Here is a 23,932-nt window from a genome sequence, read left to right on the forward strand (position 1 = left end):
TATGTGAAATACAGCATGGGTGGATAGCATGTGGAGCAGGGTAGAGGTGGGTGCTTTGTGGTTCAGGGTAGAAGTGCTCACTATGCAGAATAGGGTAGCGGTGAATGATATATGGACTGGATAGGATGGGTGGTGTGTGCAACAGGGTAGGGGTTATGTGTGTGTGTGTGTGGAGAAGTATAGGAGTGGATTGTCTGTAGGAGATGGTAAGGCTAGATGATGTGTGGGACACCATTGAGTGGACTGTGTGTGGGCAGGGTTCAGGTGGCTGCTATGTGGAAGAAAGTGGTGGATGGTATATGTGTACAGGGTAGGGGTATATGGAGCAGAGAAGGGGTGAGTGTGTCAGACAGGTAAGAGAGAATTGTGTGTGGGGGAGAGGGTAGGTTGGATGATGTGTGGGAGGGTAGGTATAGGTGATGTGTGGGACATGGTGGAGTGGGCTGTGTGTGGGCAAGGTTATGGTGGCTGGTACATGGAAGAGGTTAGTGGTGGATGCTATGTGTGGACAGGGTGGGGGTGAACATCATGTGGGATAGGATGACATGGATAGTATATGGGACAGGGTAGAGTGGGTGGTGTGTAGACTAGGGTAGGGGTGGACAGTATGTGGAAGAGGGTAGGGTATATGTTATATAAGACAGGGTAGGTTGGGTGGATTGAATGTGGGAGATGGCAAAGGTGGATGATGTGTGAGAGAGTAGTGTTGGGTTGTAAATAGGACAGGGTAGACTGACTGGTAGATGGAACAGGGTAGAGATGGAGTGTATGTGGGATAAGATGAGGGTGTGAGACAATGTAGGGGTGTGTGGTGTGTAATACAGGGTAGAGGCAGATTGTCTGTGGACAGAGTAGAAGTAAAAGGTGTATGGACAGGGTAGAAGTGAATAGTGTGGGGGACATGGCAGGAGTGGATGGTGTGTGTGGGACAGGGCATGAGTGGATGGTGTGTGGGATGGTAGAAGTGGATAGTGTGTGGGATAGGATAGGTGTGGATTGTGTGTTGGACAGGGTAGGAGTGGATGGTGTGTGTGGGATAGGGTAGGAGTGGATGGTGTGTGGGACAGGGTAGGTGTGGATAGTGTGTGGGACATGGTAAAGGTGGATGGTGTGGTGGGACAGGGTAGGAGTGGATGGTGTGTGGGACAGGTTAGAAGTGGGTGGTGTGTGGGACAGGTTAGGAGTGGATGGTGTATGGGACATGTTAGGAGTGGATGGTGTGTGGGACAGGTTAGGAGTGGATGGTGTGTGGGACAGGTTAGGAGTGGATGGTGTGTGGGACAGGTTAGGAGTGGATGGTGTGTGGGACAGGTTAGGAGTGGATGGTGTGTGGGACAGGTTAGAAGTGGGTGGTGTGTGGGACAGGGTAGGAGTGGATGGTGTGTGGGACAGGTTAGGAGTGGATGGTGTGTGGGACAGGTTAGGAGTGGATGGTGTGTGGGACAGGTTAGGAGTGGATGGTGTGTGGGACAGGTTAGGAGTGGATGGTGTGTGGGACAGGTTAGGAGTGGATGGTGTGTGTGGGATAGGGTAGGAGTGGATGGTGTGTGGGACAGGGTAGGTGTGGATAGTGTGTGGGACATGGTAAAGGTGGATAGTGTGGTGGGACAAGTAGGAGTGGATGGTGTGTGGGACTGGTTAGGAGTGGATGGTGTGTGGGACAGGGCATGAGTGGATGGTGTGTGGGATGGTAGAAGTGGATAGTGTGTGGGATAGGATAGGTGTGGATTGTGTGTTGGACAGGGTAGGAGGGGATGGTGTGTGTGGGATAGGGTAGGAGTGGATGGTGTGTGGGACAGGGTAGGTGTGGATAGTGTGTGGGACATGGTAAAGGTGGATGGTGTGGTGGGACAGGGTAGGAGTGGGTGGTGTGTGGGACAGGTTAGGAGTGGATGGTGTGTGGGACAGGTTAGGAGTGGATGGTGTGTGGGACATGTTAGGAGTGCATGGTGTGTGGAACAGGGTAAGTCTGTATGGTGTGTGGAGCAAGGCTGGATGAATTTTTAGAGCAGTGCTATGCTTGCTTAGGGGTGGACTATGTATGCAGCTGAATGGGGTATGTGGTGAATGGAAAGGTTTAGGGAAGGAAGGTTCATGGAGGAAGGTAGGGTGGATGGTATATGGGACTGTTTGGAGGTGTCATGTATGTGGGATAGGGTTGGATTGCATGTTGCATGAGACTGGCTACAGTGTGTGGTGTGTATCAGACAAGGCAGGAGTGGATGCTGCATCAGACATGGTTGGGGTGGGTGTGGGATTTGTGTAAGGCAGAGTAGAAGTGGGTGTGTGGGATTGTATGTGGGAGAGGGTGAGTATGTATGGTGTGTGGAACAGGGTGGGGATGGACTGTTTGAGCAGGATAAAGGTGGCTGTTATGTAGAAGAGGGTGTGATGCCTGGTATGTGGAAAAGGGTATGGGTGGATGGTATGTGGGTCAGGGTTAGGGGTTGTTAGTATGTGGGACTGATGGATAGTGTATGGGACAGGGTAGGATGGTTGGTGTGTGGGAAGGGTAGGGGTGGATTGTATCTAGGAGAGGGTAAAGGAGGATGATGTGTGGTAAAGTAGAGGTGTGTGGTATGTGGGTACAGAGTAGGGCTAAGTGGTACATGGGACAAGGCAGAAGTGGGGTCTATATGGGATAAGGTAGCGGTTGGTTGTCCATGAGTTCAGTGTAGAATTGGTGGTGTGTGGGACAGGGTTAGGTGTGTGGTGTTTATGGGAAAAGGTAGGGGTGTACAGTATACCAGGAGGGTAAGGGTGGGTGATATGTAGGACAGGGTAGAGAGTAGGTGGATGGTGTATTTAGGACAGAATAGGAGAGTGTATGTGTGAGATAGGGTGGGTGGATTGTGTGTGGGAGAGGGCAAGGAGGATGATATATAGAAATGGGTTGGTGGATGGCGTGTGTGGGAAAGGATGGGTGGACTGTGAGTAGGAGAGGGCAAGTGTGGATGATACATGGTAGGACCAGGATGGATACCATGTCGGACAGGGTAGGAATAACTAGTACATGGGATTGGGCAGAGGTGGATTGTATGTGGGATAAGTTAGGGGTGGGTGTTGTAGGGGGGGGTAAGGTAGGGGTGTATGTACTATGAGGGACAGGGTAGGGTGGATTTTGTGTGGGAGAAGTTAAAGGTGTATGGGACACCAAGGGTGGGTGTTGTGTGGAACAGGGTAGAGGTGGCTTGTACGTATGGTTCAGGGTATGGTTGTGTGTGTGCAACAGGATAAGAGTGGTCTGTGTGATGGAGACAGGGAATAACAGTAGATGGTGGGTGGAAGGGTACAGGGTAGTGATATATGGTGTGTAGGGCAGGTAGGGTGGGTGATATGAGGACAGGGTAGAGATGGATGAGGTGTTGGATAGGGTAAAATTTCTGAAATGTGAACAAGGTAGGAAGCAGATGGTGTGTGGTACAAGGTAGGGTTGGATGGTGTCTGCAGCAAGGCTGGGGTGTATAAGATTTAAAGCAGATGATGTGGCTGTGTAGGAGTTGACTCTGCATGGAACTGACTGTGGTGTATGGTGCATGAAAAGGTTTAAGGAAGGAAGGTTTATGCAGTAAGTGCTCTGTCTGCTTGAGTTGCAATGAATTATGTTTGTGGAAGTAGGCAGAAGAAGACTGTGTGTGTAACTGTATGTGTGGATGATATGTGGCGCGGGACAGGAGTAGACTGAACGTGGAAGGACTGGCTGGTGTGTGGAACAGGGTATAGGTGGGTCTTCTGTGGAACAGTGTATAGATTTGGTGGTATGTGGGACAAGGCAGGAGTGGACTGAATTTGGAAGGATTGGCTGATGTATGGAACAGGGTATGGGGTGGTATGTAGGACAGGGCAGGAGTGGACTGAATATGGAAAGATTGGCTGGTGTGTGGAACAGGGTATGGGTGAGTCTTGTGTGGAACAGGGTATGGGTGGGTAGTATGTGGGACAGGGAAGGAGTGGAGTGAATGTGGAAGGATTGTTTGGTGTGTGGAACAGGGTATGGGTGGGTGGTATATTGGGACAGAGCAGGAGTGGGTAGCATATAGAACAAAATACAGGGTCAATTGTGTGTGGTACAGGGTATGGGTCGGTGGTATGTGTGACAGGGCAGGAGTGGACTGAATGTGGAAGGATCGGCTGGTGTGTGGAACAGGATATGGGTGGGTGGTATGTTGGACAAGGCAGGAGTGGACTGAATGTGGGTGGATCGTGTGTGGAACAGGGTATGGGGTTGGTATGTGGGACAGGGCAGGAGTGGACTGAATGTGGAAAGACTGGCTGGTGTGTGGAACAGGGTATGGGTGGGTCTTGTGTGGAATAGGGTATGGGTGGGTAGTATGTGGGACAGGGCAGGAGTGGACTGAATGTGGAAGGATTGGCTGATGCGTGTAACAGGGTATAGGGGTGGTATGTGGGACAGGGCAGGAGTGGACTGAATGTGAAAGGACTGGCTGATGTGTGGAACAGGGTATGGGGGTAGTATGTGGGACAGGGCAGGAGTGGACTGAATGTGGAAGGATTGATTTGTGTGTGGGACAGGTTTTGTGGGTGGTTGGTATGTGGGACAGGGCAGGAGTGGACTGAATGTGGAAGGATTGGCTGGTGTAAAAGAGGATATGAATGGGTTATGTGTGGAACATGGTTTGGATGGGTGGTATGTGGGACAGGGCAGGAGTGGACTGAATGTGGGTGGATCGTGTGTGGAACAGGGTATGGGTGGGTGGTATGTGGGACAGGGCTGGAGTGGACTGAATGTGGAAGGATTGGCTGGTGTGTGGAACAGGGTATAGGTGGGTCTTCTGTGGAACAGCATATGGATTGGTGGTATGTGGAACAGTGCAGGAGTGGACTGAATATGGAAGGATTGGCTGATGTGTGGAACAGGGTATGGGGTGGTATATGGGACAGGGCAGGAGTGGACTGAATGTGGAAGGATTGGTTGGTGTGTGGAACAGGGTATGGGTGGGTGGTATATTTGGACAGGGCAGGAGTGGGTAGCGAGTAAAAGAAGGTACAGGGTTAATGGTGTGTGGTACAGGGTATGGGTGGGTGGTATGTCAGACAGCGCAGGAGTGGACCGAATGTGGAAGGATTGGCCGGTGTGTTGAACAGGATATGGGTGGGTGGTATGTTGAACAGAGCAGGAGTGGACTGAATGTGGGTGGATCGTGTGTGGAACAGGGTATGGGGATGGTATGTGGGACAGAGCAGGAGTGGACTGAATGTTGAAAGACTGGCTGGTGTGTGGAACAGGGTATGGGTGGGTCTTGTGTGGAATATGGTATGGGTGGGTAATATGTGGGACAAGGCAGGAGTGGACTGAATGCAGAAGGATTGGTTGGTGTGTGGAACAGGATATGGGCGGTGGTATTTGTGATAGGGCAGGAGTGGATAGCATGTAGAAAAAGGTACTGGGTCAATAGTGTGTGGTACACAGTATGAGTGGGTGAATGTGGAAGGATTGGTTGGTGTGTGGAACAGGATGTGGGTGGGTGGTATGTTGGACAGGGCAGGAGTGGAATGCATGTGGGTGGATTGTGTGTGGAACAAGGTATGGGTGGGTGGTATGTGGGTCAGTGCAGGAGGGGACTGAATGTGGAAGGATTGGCTGGTGTGTGGAACAGGGTATGGGGGTGTTATGTGGGACAGGGCAGGAGTGGACTGAATGTGGAAAGATTGGCTGGTCTGTGGAACAGGGCAGGGGTTGGTCTTGTGTGGAACAGGGTATGGGTGAGTAGTATGTGGGACAGGGCAGGAGTGAACTGAATGTGGAAGGATTGGTTGGTGTGTGGAACATGGTATGTGTGGGTGTTATATGGGACAGGCAAGGAGTGATAGCATGTAGAACAAGGTACAGGGTCAGTGTTGTGTGGTAAAGGGTATAGGTGGGTGGTATGTGGGGCAGGGCAGGAGTGGACTGAATGTGGAAGCATTGGCTGGTGTGTGGAAGAGGATGTAGGTGCATTTTATGATGGACAGGACAGGACTGAACTGAATGCAGGTGGATCATGTGTGGAACAGGATATGGGTGGGTGGCATGTGGGACAGGGCAGGAGTGGACTGAATGTGGAAGGAATGGCTGGTGTGTAGAATATGGTATGGGGAGAGGCATTTGGGACTGGGTGGGAGTGGACTGGCTGGTGTGTGGAACAGGGTATAGTTGGGTCTTTTGTGGAACAGGGTATCGGTTGGTGGTATGTGGGACACGGAAGGAGTGGACTGAATATGGAAGGTGTGGCTGGTGTGTGGAACAGGGTATGGGGGTAGTATGTGGGTCAGGGTAGAAGTGGACTGAATGTGGAAAGATTGGCTGCTGTATGGAACAGGGTATGGCTTGGTCTTGTGTAGAGCAGGGTATGGGTGGATAGTATGTGGGACAGGGCAGGAGTGGATTGAATGTGGAAGAATTGGTTGGTATGTGGAACAAGGTATGATTGGGTGGTATATGGGACATTGCAGGAGTGAATAGCATGTATTACAAGTTACAGGGTCAATGGTGTGTGGCACAGGGTATGGGTTGGTGGTATGTGGGACAGGGCAGGAGTGCACTGAACCGGGAAGGATTGGCTGGTGTGTGGAACAGGGTATGGGGTGGTATGTGGGACAGGGCAGGATTGCAATGAATGTGGAAAGATTGGCTGGTGTGTGGAACAGGGTATGGGTGGGTGGTATATGGGACAGGGCAGGAGTGGATAGCATGTAGAACAAGGTACAGGGTCAATGGTGTGTGGTAAAGGGTATGGGTGGGTGGTATGCAGGACAGGGCAGGAGTGGACTGAATGTGGAAGGATTTGCTGGTGTGTGGAACAGGATATGGGTGGGTGGTATGCTGGACAGGGCAGGAATGGACTGAATGTGGATGGACTGGCTGGTGTGTGGAACAGGGTATGGGTGGGTCTTGTGTGGAAAAGGGTATGTGTTGGTGGTATGTGGGACAGGGCAGGAGTGGACTGAATGTCGAAAGATTCGCTGGTGTTTGGAACAGGGTATGGGTGGGTCTTGTGTGGAACAGGGTATGAGTGGGTAGTATGTGGGACAGGGCAGGAGTGGACTGAATGTGGAAGGATTGGTTGGTGTGTGGAACATGGTATTGGTGGGTGGTATATGGGACAGGGCAGGAGTGGGTAGCATGTAGAACAAGGTACAGGGTCAACGGTGTGTGGTACAGGATATGGATGGGTGGTATGTGGGACAGGGCAGGAGTGGATTGAATGTAGAAGGATTGGCTCGTGTGTGGAACAGGATATGGAGTGGTATGTGGGACAGGGCAAGAGTTGACTGAATGTGGAAGGACTGGCTGGTGTGTGGAACAGGGTATGGGTAGAGGCATGTGGGATAGGGCAGGAGTGGACTTAATATGGAAGGATTAGCTGGTGTGTGGAACTAGGTGGGTCTTTTGTGGAACAGGGTATGTGTTGGTAGTATGTGGGACAGGGCAGGAGTGCACTGAACGGGGAAGGATTGGCTGGTGTGTGGAACAGGGTATGGGGTGGTATGTGGGACAGGGCAGGATTGGAATGAATGTGGAAAGATTGGCTGGTGTGTAGAACAGGGTATGGGTGGGTGGTATATGGGGACAGGGCAGGAGTGGACTGAACGTGGAAGGATTGGCTGGTGTGTGGAACAGGGTATGGGGTGGTATGTGGGACAGGGCAAGAGTTGACTGAATGTGGAAGGAATGGCTGGTGTGTGGAACAGGGTATGGGGAGAGACATGTGGGACAAGGCAGGAGTGGACTTAATGTGGAAGGATTAGTTGGTGTGTGGAACAGGGTATAGGTGGGTCTTTTGTGGAACAGGGTATCGATTGGTGTTATGTGGGACATGGAAGGAGTGGACTGAATATGGAAGGTTTGGCTGGTGTGTGGAAAAGGGTATAGGGTGATATTGTTTGGAACAGGATATGGGTTGGTGGTTTGTTGGACAGAGCAGGGGTGGACTGAATGCAGAAAGATTGGCTGGTGTTTGGAACAGGGTATGGGTGGGTCTTGTGTGGAGCAGGGTATGGGTGGGTAGTATGTGGGACAGGGCAAGAGTGGACTGAATGTGGAAGGATTGTTTGGTGTGTGGAACATGGTATGGGTGCATGGTATATGGGACATGGCAGGAGTGGATGGCATGTAGAACAAGGTACAGGGTCAATGGTGTGTCGTACAGTTTATGTGTGGATGATGTTTACAGCAGGTGCTCTACTTGTTTGGGGTTGAACTGTGAGTGAAATAGGGTACAATCATAATGCAAGTTACCACCAAGAACCTTCAGTTTCATAATTGTGAAACCTTGCTGAAGGTCTTCTTCTTCTTTCGGTTTTTCCCAGTTAAGGGTCGCCACAGCGGATCACCTGTCCACTCATGATTGGCAGTGGAGTTTTATGGTGTCAAGTTGCCAGCCTGGCGCCCAACCTTCTACAGAAAAATCCAGAAGTAAACACAGCCCAGTACTTTATTTCATTTGCTGCATTATTTTTTTTCCTGAAATTATGCCAAACCTAGCAATTTTCTCTTACAATTCTTAGTTCTCACAGGAATCGCTGACACAGACTGTTGAGAAATTTTAAGTTTTCCACACATCACAAGTCCAATTACAGCTACTTTAGTTCCTCTAAATCATCTTAATATCTCCCTTTATCAAACAAATGTTGCATCCATGTACCCTGAGCACCAGCTTCTGGCACCTTCCATCTCAATTCCCACTCAGGTTGCTGCACCTGTCTGCTACCCTAAAGGGATTAACTGTATGCTGTTAAGTAGCATAAGCCAGACAAAGCATATGATGAGCATTTATTCACAGTCTAGTGATACCCCATAGTAGCACTCACTTGGTGTTACTGAGGAGGCTTGACTCCTGCACACCTCTATATCTAAGCACAACCAGGTGACACTCTTTCTTTCTACCACCACAGAATGGAGGAGTAACAGGTGACAGTTAGTTGAATGGTCCCATTCACTGTGCTGGTGATAATGTCCGGGCTTTTAAGCTCCAGTTACCATTAGCATATAAAAGCGCTACATGAGTAGGTGGTCTCTAGCCTTAGTAGCTGTCCACACCCAGTCACCTCCCTTACACAAAAGACACAGCTACTACAATTAATCCCTCAAGAGGGTATAGCTAGTATTATTGGTTACTTCTTGAAGTCTGTTTGGCCGAGGTGCTAAAGTGCAATAAATTCTTCTGGATCTGTTGCTGGTTGTTTGTAGTACAGCTGGTATTGTCTCTGCTTTTCCTGGGAGCAATCCTGATTGTCAAGGGCAAACTAGAAATCTCATTTTGTTGAGTTCACCTCTCTTTCCTAGACATAGTCTAACCTCACAGCATGTTTATATTAGTTAGAGTTGGGAAGTGGCAGACAAGGTGACGAGTCCACCCCAAAACAGGAAAGAATTATTTCTGATTGGATTTGCAAAAAGCAAACTCCAAAAAATGTAATCTTGACAAATTTGATTTTGATATTAAGAACCAAATCCACTTTTCCCAAGGGAGCGTACTACTGCACTCGTAAAAGTATGAGGGTTGTTTATGAGGCCCATACTCTTAATTCTGAGGATGTTTCAGATCAATTTATTAGGCAGACAATGATCACAAGATGGTCTGATTTAATATGCTAGAACTATTTGCACAGAACTGCAAAAGTAAAATGATCCAGCAAAATGAGAAGATGGCTTGATGTTCTTCACACTGATCGCTGCTGCAGTAGCCTTAGCTATATGGGTTATATCCTGCCAAGGGTATAAGAGCTAGCCAGCTTCCAAACCTTCAGGGAACCTTCCATGTGCCCAAACTGTCAAGAACCTGGAGAAGAGCTGACTAAAAGACAAGCCTTCAGAGCTTTACTGCCTTCAAACCACCTCTGAGGCTTTGAGGATTAATGGTTGCCTTGTGCTTTCCTCAGCTGGGCAGATAAGTTCCCTTTTGGGGGAAAAAACTTCCATTTTCTTATACTTACGGAAGTTTTATTACTTTCTGCTTCAGGAAAGTTATTCTGAAGCTAGGAGTGTTGTATGTTAACAGACTGTCTCAAGACTGCAACGTACTTTTAAACCTAACACTTATTTTTTTTCTGTCAGTTTTAAAGTAGTGTAAACTAACTGATAACATATTTTCTCTGGAGAAATTGTGTTTAATATTCCATTGTGGGGCTGTCATAGTGTTTGAAAGTGCTTTTTACTGTGTTTTTTTTGTCAAAAAAATAACTTCTGTGGACTGGTAGTTTTACTGGCATTGGCTGCTTGTCATCCCAGGGAACGTGGCACCACCATTTTCGGCTTGGCCATAGAACAGATTGTTGGTCCCAAGGTCAGTCCTTCTTCCAGCAACAAGAAAAAAAGTTAAACAGATAGCCTTTGCCACCACAGCAGGTTAGCAATATGCCTCAGCTGCAGGTGACTCTGCTGTGGCCATCTGTTGTACCTCAGACAACTCATCATTTACCACGAATACCTCTGGTGTAGCACCTACAGCCACTGTGGACTAGAGGTTAGCCACATCCTCTGTGGCTGTTGGCACCCCCTTAGTGGGCAAGGGAGAGGAACTCTTTTTGGTCCTGGGAGAGGGAACAGGAAAGGTTTTCCTGTTATGTCAGATTGATGTGTCCTTCCCTGGGGAAACAGCAGCTGCCATTAGTAACATGGTTGGCCCCATTTTTCCTGTCAAAAAGAAACAGAAATAATAAACACAAACACATGCTGGTAGGCACCAGAAAAACAAAACCAGTGAAATAAAGACTAGGCACCTTAGTGAAAACACACCATAAGCTCCATACCCGAAAAATATTAAAGCAGCAAGTCCATAGCCATTAAAAAACAAAACACCATTTATTGTAGTACAGATGTTCATTTATTGTAGTACAGATGTTAAGCTCTTTTGTTCCTCATAAACATAGTGGGACATCATCAGAACTGTCTAATTAATCAAATCCAGACAATTAAATACAAAACTTCTATGTTTATGAGGGACGAAAGAGCTTAATGTCTGTACTACAATAAATGAACATCTGTACTACAATAAATGGTGTTTTGTTTTTTAATGGCTATGGACTTGCTGCTTTAATATTTTTCGGGTATGGAGCTTATGGTGTGTTTTCACTGAGGTGCCTAGTCTTTATTTCAAAAAGAAACAGAAAACTAAAAGTATCTACTCCTCCTCAAATTTCTTTGGATGGGGTAGTTTACTGGGACTGACTCAAGGTTTTATTCAGGTACTGATCCTTCTTGTAGAGTAGTTTCTGGTAAAAGCAAGAGGGATGCCTCTTTTCCTGAAGAGATTCAAGGTTCTGAATCTCAACAGGAAGATGCAGGGATGGATTCAGGGTTTTGTTCTTGGATTTCCTATTTCAAACTTGGAGGAGAGCTCAGTTTCTGATTCTGTCTTTTCGGGTTTCTCTTTATCTAAGACTATTGCTAGAATACCCCATTGTTTTAAGTGGGAGAACACTGAGGTTTCTCAAAATAGTATGAGTTGTTACTGAAAGATTTTCTAGAACCTACACCCATTCCTCCAGTCTTATCTGCTTTAGAAGCTGTATCTTACTGCCTGCACTTTACCTGATAGTCAGCCAGCTGTCCATAAAAAGGCAGACAGGATGTATAAAGTTCCTCAGTCATTTGTTTATACATTATTCCCAAACCTGCCCCAGCAGCTATAGCTTTAGTTGACTCCACTGCTGCTAAGCACTTGGTTAATTCCAATCCAACTCTTTCAAATATGGATGGGAAAATGTATTGATTAATTTCTTATGTTGTACAGATAGCTACTCATTGTTTCCAGTGTGTGTATGATTCTGTTGATACTTCTTCAAGGGCTAAGGCCACTGATACTGTTTTAAGGAGGTTTGCTCAATTGTATTCTCAAAACCTCCAAGATGATTTAAAAATGAGATTTTAAATTCTTCCTTAAATACAGTTTTAGTGTTTGGCCCCCTCTAATGCAGAGGTGATCAAAAAGTGTGATGAAAGGGGCAAGCTGATCCAGGGTATTTCTAAGATGTTTCAGCACTCCTGTTCTAAATGGTTTCATGGATTTTCTTTCTCATCACCCAGTTTAGGCAAAAAAGCAGAATAAGCAGTCTCAACAGAATTCAGGTAAATAGACAATTAAGAAGTTTCAAGGGGGTTCCAAAAAGAAGTCTCAAACTTTCAAAAACCAAGAACAATCCAACAAGTCTGAATGAGTATTCAAGAGACTTTGTGACCCACTCCCACTATGGCTCCTATTCCCTTCCACAAAGTCTGGCTCTCCATTTTTTTCTTTGGCAACATATTGTTTTAGACAAATGGATTCTGAAAATCACTGAACAGGGTTATAGATAGCAGTGGGAGGAAATTCCTCCTTTCCAAGGTGGTCATTCCTCGTCCTGCAGATCAAACTCTTTTGTTTTCTCCTGTCTTCATCACATGCTGTCTCAAGTAGTGATAGAACTAATTCCTCATTCCCAGGTGGGGAAAGGGTTTTATTCAAGGATGTTCTTAGTGCCAAAAAAAGAAAGAAGGAAAAGAGAAAAAAAAGAAAATGCTTGGAGACCAGTTCTGGATTTGTCTTAGCTAAACCCAGTTGTGATAGTGTCCACATTCAAAATTATGTCACTTCACAACATGTCACCTCTTCCTCCTCTCTCAAATTTCCTGGTAACAGTAGACTTAAAAGATGCTTATCATTGTATCCCTAATTCATCCAGACTTCAGGCATTTCTTAAGGTTTTGTGTGTGTCTGACTCACATTATCAGTTCTCTGCCTTACCCATTGGACTATCCACTGCACCAAAAGTGTTCTCAAAGTGTTTGGATCCAATTATATTAATTGCAGGCTACAGGGTATTCACATTTTTCCATATTTAGATAACTTTTTCTTTGCAGAGTCTTTTTCAAAATGACAGGAGTCTCTCTCTCTTTCTCTCTCTCTCTCTCTCTCTCTCTCTCTCGGGTGCAAGATCTCTTGCACAAGTTGGGAGTCCAAAAGATTAGTCAAAACTATTTCTTGACTCCTTCACCCAGGAATGTGCTCCTGGATATCAACTAGACACCTCAGTTCCAAGACCTTTGTTTTCACAGGAAGAAATTAGATTTTTATCTAGAACTATTTTTAAGGTTTTCCTTTCAGATGTTGGTCACTGCGAGGAAATTCCTCAGAAGTTTAGGTCTCATGGGCACTGTATCTTTCTCATGTTAACACTGGGGAGACTCCACATGAGAAAGATACAGTGGTATCTGAAATCTCTTTGGTCCCAGCATCAACACCCTTTATCTTTTCAAATCCTAGTACTGGGGTTTGTCAGAGCAGAAATGTTTTGGTGAAGACTTAAATCCAGATCTCCCCTTCTCTTCCCCTGCTCCAAAGCAGTCAGTTACCACAGACACTTCCGAATTTGCTTGGGGAGCAGTTTAGGAAGGGCTAAAAGTGCAGGGGTGTCAGACACCAAGGACAGATGCAAGCACATAAATATCAAGGAGATGCTTGCCCTGATCAAGGTACTCAACTCTCTGAACCATCTATATTCCCTGGGACCTCATTAAATGGTTACAGATAATACCACAGCCATGTGGTACATCAGCAAGAAAGAGAAAACCAGGTCTTACCCTCTTTGCAGACTAGCTGCGTTAACTTGGGATGTAGCTTCACAGCACAATATCACTCTACAGGCATCCTACATTCCATCAGAACAAAATTATGTGGCACACAAGTGAGCAAGACAAGGGCAGACCCTCATGAATGGTAACCAGATCAGGGGGTCTTCCAAGATTTGATTCATCTTTGGGGAGTTCTTCAAGTAGAATTCTTTGCCTCCTCTCTGAACAATTAACTGGCAAAATTTTGTTGCATGACTCTGTGCAAGAAGGCCTGGAAGACAGATGCCTTATATTTTCTTTGGACAGGAATGTTCCTGTATGCCTTCCCACCCTTTCCACTAATATCCAGGATACTTATGAAGATTCAGATTGAATCCTCTGAGATCACTGCGGTGACTTCCTTCTGGCCAAGAAAACTGTGGTTCTGTGTTCTTTTTGAAATGGCCAGAGGAAGTTACAACCAGCTTCCTCTTAGAATGGATCTACTCACACAAAAAAGGGAGCTTGAAGATTGATGTTGGGGAGCATCGATTTATTGCCTGTATGAAAGGGTCTTAAGTCCTTTTAGGCACCTGTTTCTGAGAATGTGCTTCAGGTACTAATGTAAGCAAGAAAGCCTGCTACTAGAAAATCATGTATTGGCAAGAATAAAAGGTTTCTAGTTGGTGACAACAACATAACCATCACACATTCAGACTGGAAGACAAGCTCTTTTTAAAAGGGGTGCTATACATTAGACCTCCAAATAAGCCTATTCTCCCTCCCTAGGATCTTAATTTTGTATTAGAAAAGCTGACCTTACCGCCCTTTGAGCCAGCTAAGGACTGCATTCTCCTACACTGCACATGGAAAACTATTCTCTTGGTGCCCATTACTTCAGCCAGTAGGGTCTCCGAATTACAAGCCCTCATGGCCTTTCCGCCTTTCACAGTCTTCCAACAAGGACAGGGTTTGCTGACATACTAACCCATCCTTCATGCTCAAAGTAGTTAGAACCTTTCCTTAAATCAGGCCATCACTCTTCCTCCTCCTTCCCTTCACCACAGTCCTCCAGCCGAAAGGATCCTTCACCCCTTGGATGTACATAGACAACTCAGATACTGTTTGGACAAAACCAAATCCAATCGCAAATCAGATAGGCTTTTTGTTTCCTATTACCCAAGAGCCCTGGAACACCCTGTTTTCAAGCAAACCATTTCCTCATGGATCTCAAAAGCTATTTCTTTTTGCTACACAGCCCAAGACACACTCCACTAGGACTGTGTGCTCCTCTGGGGCCACCTTTAGGGGTTTGGATACAGCTGCCATTTTAGAAGCAGCTACATAGTCTTCTGTTCACACTTTCACCAAACTCTACAAGTTGGATATCATTTCCATGTCCAGAGCAGGGTTTACTAGGGCCATTATTCATAGCTTTGTTGAAAATATCTCTGTTCCCTCTCCCATTCTTTAATAGCATGAGCTTTTCATTCTCCTTCATGTTATGGATGCAGCAGCATATGAACAGAAGGACATAGTATAATTGTGTAAAATCTTACCATAACTTTAGATGTCCTTCTCTTCTGTATGCTGCTGTATAGTTTCCTACCCTGCCTACCCCGACACTTGCCTGACTCCTGAGTACCCACTGGCATTCAGTTCTGAGGTAGATGAGTGCTGATGTCCGCTTTATACCCGACGTCCACTTATGGCTGACGTATGCTAAGTGATGTGGGCCATCACACAAACCTTTACAGCAGCAGTAGCATTTATCTTTTGTAAAATGGCTGGAAGTATGAGTCAGCCAGAGGCAGACTCCCTCATGTTACAGATACAGCAGCAAATACGGTCAGAGACCCTCAGCGACCACCAACTAACATACCTACTGAGAAGCAAAACTCCCCTAATGACCCAGGTAACAGTATGGGAAATCAGAAATAAAAAGCACTTTTAACCCAAACAACTTTTACAAGGACCTAAAATGCTGTAACTGGACCCTTTGAAAAGGTTATCACTCAATGAAGCAGTCTCATACTTTAATACGACCTTCCTAAAAATGTTAAACCACCATGACCCCCCCCCCCCAGAACCACTAGAATTAAAACCAAATATGCCCCCTGGCTAAATAAAGACACCAGAGTATTCCTCAAAACAGGATCAAAGCCTGGATAGAATTTCACAAGAGTAAAATCCAAATAGACAAAACTACCTTGAACTACGCAACAAGGTCAAAAAGCTGATTAAAACAGACAAAAATCTCCTACTATCAAAATATTCAAAACAAACATGCTACTACCCTCAAAAGTTTTGGGCAGCAATCAACTCTCTTTTACAACCCGGGAAAATGTCCACCCCACACCCAAAACAGAAAACAACCAAGATAATATCCCCACCCAATTCAATAAATAGTTTACTGAAACAATCCAATCACTAGCTAATAACCAAACTAATACTAATCACCCCACCCCAACAAAAGTATCTACTTAAAATGAAACACAAGATAATAGCACACACTTTAACTTTCATTTAGTATCAATCAAGACCATTCAAAAACTTCTCCAAGAACTCAAATCTACCCCCCTGGCCACCGATAACCTACCCGCTAAATATCTGCAATTAGCCACAGAAGCCATAACCTAGCCCATTACTATCCTTATTAACAGATCCATCTCAGAATGTACAGTACCCCATTTATGGAAAATATCCTATATAATATCTCTACATAAAGGGGGTAACCCCTTTGAATTCAATAACTATCGGCCTATAGCTATACTATCCCCCTTATCAAAAATCCTTGAGAGGGTACTACACACACACAACTGATGGAATATCTGCTAGAAAACAAATTATTATCTACACAGCAACATGGCTTTAGACCCTTGCATAGTACCACCACTGCACTTACATCATTCACTAACACCATCAATAATCACAGAAATAATGGACTTCTTGTATCTGCTACAGACTTAGACTCATCCAAAGCTTTCGACATGGTTAACCACACTAAACTTCTTCACTCACTCTCTACCTTAAACCTCAGTACCTCCTCTATTACATGGTTCAAGAGCTATCTATCAGGTAGGCAGCAGGCAGTACAATGGCAGAACCAATTATCCTCCCTACTGCCCGTTTCCGTAACGGTTCCCCAAGGCTCCATCTTAGGTCCTTTACTCTTCACTCTTTTCACCAATCAACTCCCATCCACCACCCCTAAAGCCTCTATAGTCCAATATGCAGATGACACCACTATAATATGAGCAGCCCCCACACTCGATCACCTCCTCTCCCAAACACAAGTGCTTCTAACTAGCCGAAACTTGGTTCAGCAATCAGCTCATTCTTAACCCACCTAAAACAAAATTACTTCTCTTCAGCTCTCATAGATCCATTTCCCTAACAGGCAACTTTACTATCACCTCCAACAACAAGACTGTCATCATCCCAACCACCCATACCAAACTGTTAGGTGTTGAAATAGATAAACACCTTAGATTTGATTTTCACATTGCCCAAACCATAAAGAAAATTCACAAAAAACTTGGACTGGTCCATCGTAACAAACACTATCTCTCAAAGCAATCTAAAACAACGATAGCCAGGACACATCTGCTATCTACCTTGCTTTATGTTTCCCCTGTACTAACTAACCTTTGGAAAACTGATCTAAATAAACTTGAATCCTGCTATAATAAGATAGCGAGATTTGCTACAGAATCATCCTACAGAACACATCACTTTCAACAAGCTTAACTGGTTAGAACTCCCACTATTACTTCAAATAAATCAGCTCTCACTAGCACACAAAATATTAAACCACTCAGACAAAATTCCACCTCCTCAATATCTTCTGCATCCACACACTACAATAAGAACCTTGAGATCTAGCACCCTAAATCACCTAGAGGTCACCAAATTTAACAATGAGGCAGGAAAATCTGTCTACTGTCACTCTAACTCTAAACTCTGGAAGTCCTTTCATACTCACTTAACATCCAACAATTCTACCGCTCAATTAAGAAATGCCTTAAAGTTCACTTCATGAACAGCAGGCTATGCTCCTGCCTCACCCCTGGATAAAAACTGAGATTCCAACTAACTCCAAAACAACACATTAACAATTCCTTTCTTTCTCATCCTATCTATAGTCCAATCTCTAAATGAAATGAAATGCTTTATTCTCTAGTTAAGACAGCAGTATCAACTACATTTCCAACAAGTCTAATAACTATTGTATAGATTCTATCTATAGCTTGTCTTATTTTGAAATGTATTAGGGAATGTCCTACCTTGTGCTGTTCATATTTACTTTGTGTGTGCAATTTGCTGTCATTTAATTTTAATGTTAGTCTGCCAGAAAAGAAAGCTAATTCTAAACCTTTGAAATGTTGTGAATGTATGTACTTGGAGCTTTTTTCCCCGGGCCTCCGTTGAAAATGGACCTGTGTCCAGTCGGAGTTTCCCGGTTAACAAATGTAAAATAAATAAACAAATAAAGAGTTGTGCTCTGATTTTACAGTATTTGTGTAAGTTACTTTCCTATGGACTTTCTTATTCCTCTATCAAGGTTCATTTATCGGCCATTTCAGCATGTCTGCCCATAGATACTCTTCTTTCAAGGGAGTCATGACAAAAATTATCTTGAAAGGGGTTTTGCAAGCAACAGTCCTCAAAGTAAACTTGTGGCATCTCCTTGAGATCCTAATTCTGTCTTGGAGAGGCTAACACTTGCTTCATTTAAAACAGCTAATCTGTCTGACTTGAGGCTTTTAACATGGAAAAGAGTTTTCCTGATTGGTCTGACCTCTGCAAGAAGGATATCTGAGTTGGCAGCTGTTATGGTGAGTCAACCCTTTCTCATTTTCTATAGGAACAGGGTTTCTTGGAGAACTAATCCTTTTATGCCTAAAGTGTTATCCGAGTTTACGCCAAACTATCCATCTTCCAGTTTTCTTCCCTAAACTTGAAAAGAGGGAGAAAGGATACTCCATTACCTTGGATGTTCACAAATAACTCAGGTACTATCCTGACAGAACTAAATCTTTCAAATCTTCGGCTCAATTGTTAATTTCTTGTGATGGTAAGAAGAAGGGGAAACCTGTGTCAAAGCAAACTATTTCAAATGGTTGTCTAAGGCTATTATCCTTTATTATACTCACCATAATAAAACTATTCCATGCAGGGTCAAGGCCCACTCTACCAGGGCCTTGACTTCATCTATGGCTTTTTGGAAAAGGTTGGATTCTACAGGTATTCTAGACATTGCTACTTGGTCCTCTGTACATACTTTTACAAAGCACTATGAGCTTCATTCAGTTACTAGGTCTAGATCACATTTTGCTAGGTCCATTCTCCAGGGCTCCTGGACCTTCCTCCTCCATCTTTCCGAATATAGTTAGCTATGTTAATCTAGCTATATACCTAAGGCTACTGTATTAGTGACCAGTATGATGAACATAGTACAGCTGTGTACGATGAACTTACCATAACAGTAGCTGCTCTCTCTTTCCATCACCATTGTTTTTTTTTTGGTGTATTTTTACGTGAGCGTGTGGACATTTATTTTTTGGTATTCATAGCATTGCCCTTTCAGGGCTCAACCTCCCTGTCTCTACTGGCAGTAAAGCTCTGAAGGGCTTCGCACCTAAACTTATCTTTTAGTGAGCTCAGCTTGAACTGCCTGACAGTTTGTGCACAATGAATGTGCCCTGAAGCTTTGGAGAATGGCTGGCTGTTATATCCTAGGCAGGGTATAATCAATATAGTTAAGGCTACTGCAGCAATGATCATTTGAACATCTACTGTTATGGCAAGTTCAACTTACACAGCTGTTCTTTTTCACTTACAGAAACATTTGAACGTATAATCCAGTGAATAATTACTGACAGAACTTCATTTCTGCTCCAGATTAATTATGTTCTGTATAACGCCAACATACATTTACAAACTAACATAACAGGAGCATTGTGAACATTTAGTCATGCACAGCTGTGTTAAGCCAAAGGTGAGAGTTCATGAATATGAAGTTAAGTAGAAGAACAACAGGTGAAGTATGGTGTTAGTGCGACATGTGCTCAGGTCTGATCAAAGGAAACATGCCCCCTTTCACATTGGTCTGAATAATTAAGAGTTTAGAAAAAAAATAATACAAAGAGCTAAGATGCCTTTTCATGTTTCTGGGCCACAGGAAGATTGTTCCACTCTATCCTAACTATGTTAACTCAAAGTGACCATTATGAATCATACTGAACACAAAACATGTCTAGTCATGTCAACTTCCTGCCCAACATTTCTCAGAGAAACATCTGTGAATAATAAATGTTAAAGACAAGGCCTTGCAAATGTGCATAGGAGTGCTACTATAAAATGTATGCCCCAGAAAATGAAGACTGCTCCCCAAGTCCAGATAGTCTGTCTATATAAATGAGTTCTCTTCAAAACTATGCACTCCCTGTAGACCTGAAGTGGTGTTTCACCACAGAAATATCTCTTACCGATGTTTTAGAATCCACTGACTGCTTGCACTGTCCGTTCTTGTTGTTGTGGAGACATCTGTCAACCTTTCTCTCCCACTGCTGCTGCCTTGCTCCTCTGCCTGGGTTGGCCTGCTCTCTGCTTTGTGAAATTGCCCCTCCATGGGTGCCTCACTGGCTTCGTGGTATTCACTTGCGGAGCTCTCGTTGTCTGAGGAGCTGTCATCTGAGCTGGACTCTGAAGAAATGGCATTGTAACTGAAAGGAAAACCATCAGGTCATAGAATCATAAGGACTGTAGTGATGGATGAGGATCATAGGTTCCATATCACCTTCCACTCATTTTGCCCAACCAGACTCTAAATGGACCTGCTCTGCGACTGTCTTCTCCCGGTCACTGTTCAACATAGTCATCTTGTGCTTATTCTAATCATCAGAATTCTATCTTCCCTCCTCCCAGAACTACCACCCCTTCTAGAAAGCTGCCCTAGGAATTACTCCTACTGTGAATGGGTGGATTCTTACATGGTTTCCAGTTTTGTTTTCTCTAAGTTTTTATCATACCCCCTTCTTCCTCTATTCTCACTCAGAAATTATTCTTCAGTCTTGTACTTTATTTACAGCCTAGAGTTACTTTGAGGACATGTTCCTCTCCCATCTTTGAACATGAATTATGAATGCCATTGTAAAATACCAAACAGTATTGCAATGAATTACAAAACAGCAGAAGAAAAAAGCTGAAGGCAAAGTGGCAAAAATGTTGAGGTGATGTTAATATTGAACTCACATAGTGCAGTTACTTACTGAACTGTTACCTGTCTGATTCTACTATTATGTTTCATATATCTGTGGATCAAAAGACCGTCCTGTGGAAAATGAGGTACTAACTGCTCTACTGCTATTTTCACCAAATTACGTAATACTAGAAAATAATTTACATTGTCTGGGTTTTGAAAAGTTAAGTTTTCTTACAGTTTAATCTATACCTGTTTCTAACACTGGAATGCCTGACTAATTGCAGAAGTGTTACGTAGTGTCACAATTCGCCTTACTCACCTGGCAAGACTGGGTGCAGTAAGGTTTAACTATGTATATGTACATCACTTGCTTTCATGTCTGCAGTTTACAAACTAACTCGTATGGTGGGTCTGAATTAATTCAAGAATGCCTAAGAAACGTGAGGTATTTCATGATCTTCTAAAGGCAAATATGACATTTTGCAGTGAACAAACCCTGCCCGTTTGGAATGTGAGAGGTCTTTATTAACTGCATACTGAACCTTAGGAAACTGGGCCAGCACCATTTTTATTGAACTTGAGAGAATGACCGATATATATTTTACATTTTTTATTGTTGTATTTTTCAGAAACCTAGATTTGTTTTTATAAAAAAGAAAAAAAAGAAAACAAAAAGATTAAAAATATAATCCCAAAAGTCTAGACAGGGGTATCTCTTATTTGGCTAAATAACTACCAAGTGAACTCCATGCTTACCCAGTTGTGTCCATAATAGCCCTTTCCGTGTATCCAGTATCCTAATTTTCTCAGTTGTGCTGTCACAATACTTCAGTCACCTAACTGGTTTATTTTAGGTTGGTAGGTAGGTCTCAATGTTTTACAGGTGAACCATATGGGTATCTAAGAAAATAAGCATTTTTACCTCAGCTGACTTAGCAAGTACCAATGTTTGAATAAAATATTTATGTATTTATTTTGTTAAATTGGTTAGAATCCTTAAGCCAAACATTCACTTGCAAGAGAAAAAAATCCACAATACAAATCTAAGGGAAATTTGTTAGAGCAGCTAAGCAACCTAAGCTCTTAGTGTTTGGGAAGTTGAAAGAAATCAAAACACCAAAAGAAAACCTACGTGGATAGTGGGAAATATGCAAACTCCAACAGAGACTGAACCTCAGAGTAAGGAGCCAGGATAGATCCCAGTGACACCATGCTAAAATATTTTAGTATTCTCTAGAATAGAGTGAAATATTCAACAAATTTGGGGACAGCTGTCACAGTCTGAAAGAGAGGGGAGCTGGAGTAGATACATAGGCACAGTCTCTGAGTGACTGCACGGTTCATAAATTCTTCAATGGACAACATCTGTCCTGAATTCAAGTATGGTGGCTATCCACAGGGCTGAAAGAGACAGTAAGAAAAACATTTCTTATAGTCCTATGTGAAAGAAAGAAATGCCTTGTTTGGGAAAGGTCAGCAGGTGTCAGTATTTCTAAAGTTTTTAGATGTCATTCACTAGATGAGAAAGGAATTTATTACCGAGTATAATTAATGGGAAGAATGCATCCACGTTCACTAGAAGTGTGCAGAAACCTTGTTCAAAATAACTTTAAAACCACAACATACGGCAAAAGAAGATAGAAGGAAAATGAGAGTGGCCGTGGGATGTCTAAACATTCTTCCCTGTACTGTTCCAGGACCTGTAACTTAATAATGTAAGCTGGAGACAAGGGCCTATCATAATGGTTAATATCACGTGTTTATACATACGGCAAAAGAAGATAGAAGGAAAATGAGAGTGGCCGTGGGATGTCTAAACATTCTTCCCTGTACTGTTCCAGGACCTGTAACTTAATAATGTAAGCTGGAGACAAGGGCCTATCATAATGGTTAATATCACGTGTTTACTGTTCGGTGGCCATTAGAATTAAAGCTTTAAATAAAAAGTAATTCAAGTAGCTAATGCTCAGCTATGAAAGCTGTTATTTAGTGTTTACATTTTTATTTCTAAGTACTATGATCCTTTAGTGCTTGGTCATATCTCTCAACTTGCATACATTGAAAATCGATATAAAGGCTATTGAAAAGTAGGTACAGCCAGCCAAAAATCTGGATACCTAATTAGCATAAAAATTGAATTCCTAATAACACACATAGCCCCTCACACTTCTAGTAGGACTCTAGAATAAAATTTAGATGTTTAAAAAATGAGTGAATAAAATATAAGCATATTATCAAAGACATAGTTCAAAATCTTTAGACTTTAATAAATGGTACTGGAAAAATCGGGTCTATATCATATTACTGAAGAGGCATTACAGCGAATGTCTCTTCATTGACACTAAAAGAGTGAACTGCAAATTACGCGAATGGCCGAATCAGCGATTTTTTTTCCTCGGGGAAAAAATAGATTAGCCATCAGCTTAAATTTGCCCCTTTCCCCACTGTAGTGCGATCTCAGAGTTGGTATATTTAGTTAGGTGGGTTTGGGGGGTGTGGGGAGTGAAACCCCCCACTTTGAGTTATTTTTAGTGGTATTTCGTTTCTGTCCAAATCAGTGATTTCCCCCCCATGAGGAAACAAATTGCTGATTTGGATGTTTTTGTGTAATTTGTGGTTCGCTCTTTTAGTGTCAATGAAGAGGCATTTGTTGTAATGCCTCTTTGATTATTTGATATAGACCAAAAAATCTACCTCACACAGTCATTTATTTTTGTTTCTGAAAAGGGAGATGTAACATGTGGGTCTTCTTTCTTTAAATTATTGACGTCAATGGAGTCTGATTTCTTATGTACTACAGAGCTTTAAAATTCTGTGTGTGTGTGTATGTGGAGGTGATTCAGGAAATCGTCTGACGTTGTAAATCAAGATGTGAACACACCTTCAAAAATAGGTACATCTTGTGAAAGAGCAAATCATGTGTGCAAAAAGGAGATATCTCAAAACTAGTTATAGTTCAGAGGTTTGCTTAACATACTGGTTTTAATCACTGAATTATTTATTTATTGATACATTGACAATTGATTATTGGGAAAGTCCAACTGGATAGGTGGCAATTTTCAGCTGAGGCACAGGGTGAAAAGCTCCAAAGTATTACAAAAACATTATAAGCGAGAAGAATAATTTTACAATCTTCAAAAATAATACAAAAATGTCTTTTTAAAGTGTTATACCAAATTAGATAATAATGTGTG

The 23,932-nt window shown here is 43.5% G+C and overlaps 1 protein-coding gene across 1 annotated transcript in view; it reads right to left on the bottom strand.

Annotated features, from left to right (window-relative positions):
• The window catches only part of KANK2 (KN motif and ankyrin repeat domains 2), a 1,503,136-nt gene that overhangs the window by 130,712 nt on the left and 1,348,492 nt on the right, over positions 1–23,932 (bottom strand). Inside the window, exon 7 of the mRNA XM_044082338.1 lies at positions 20,023–20,259. Coding sequence (XP_043938273.1) covers positions 20,023–20,259 — 237 coding nt within the window. The remainder of the gene's footprint in view (positions 1–20,022; positions 20,260–23,932) is intronic.

This window comes from Protopterus annectens, chromosome 9.part0, assembly GCF_019279795.1.
Source record: "Protopterus annectens isolate FY-2018-M chromosome 9.part0, PAN1.0, whole genome shotgun sequence".
NCBI classification, from domain to species: Eukaryota; Metazoa; Chordata; order Ceratodontiformes; family Protopteridae; genus Protopterus; species Protopterus annectens.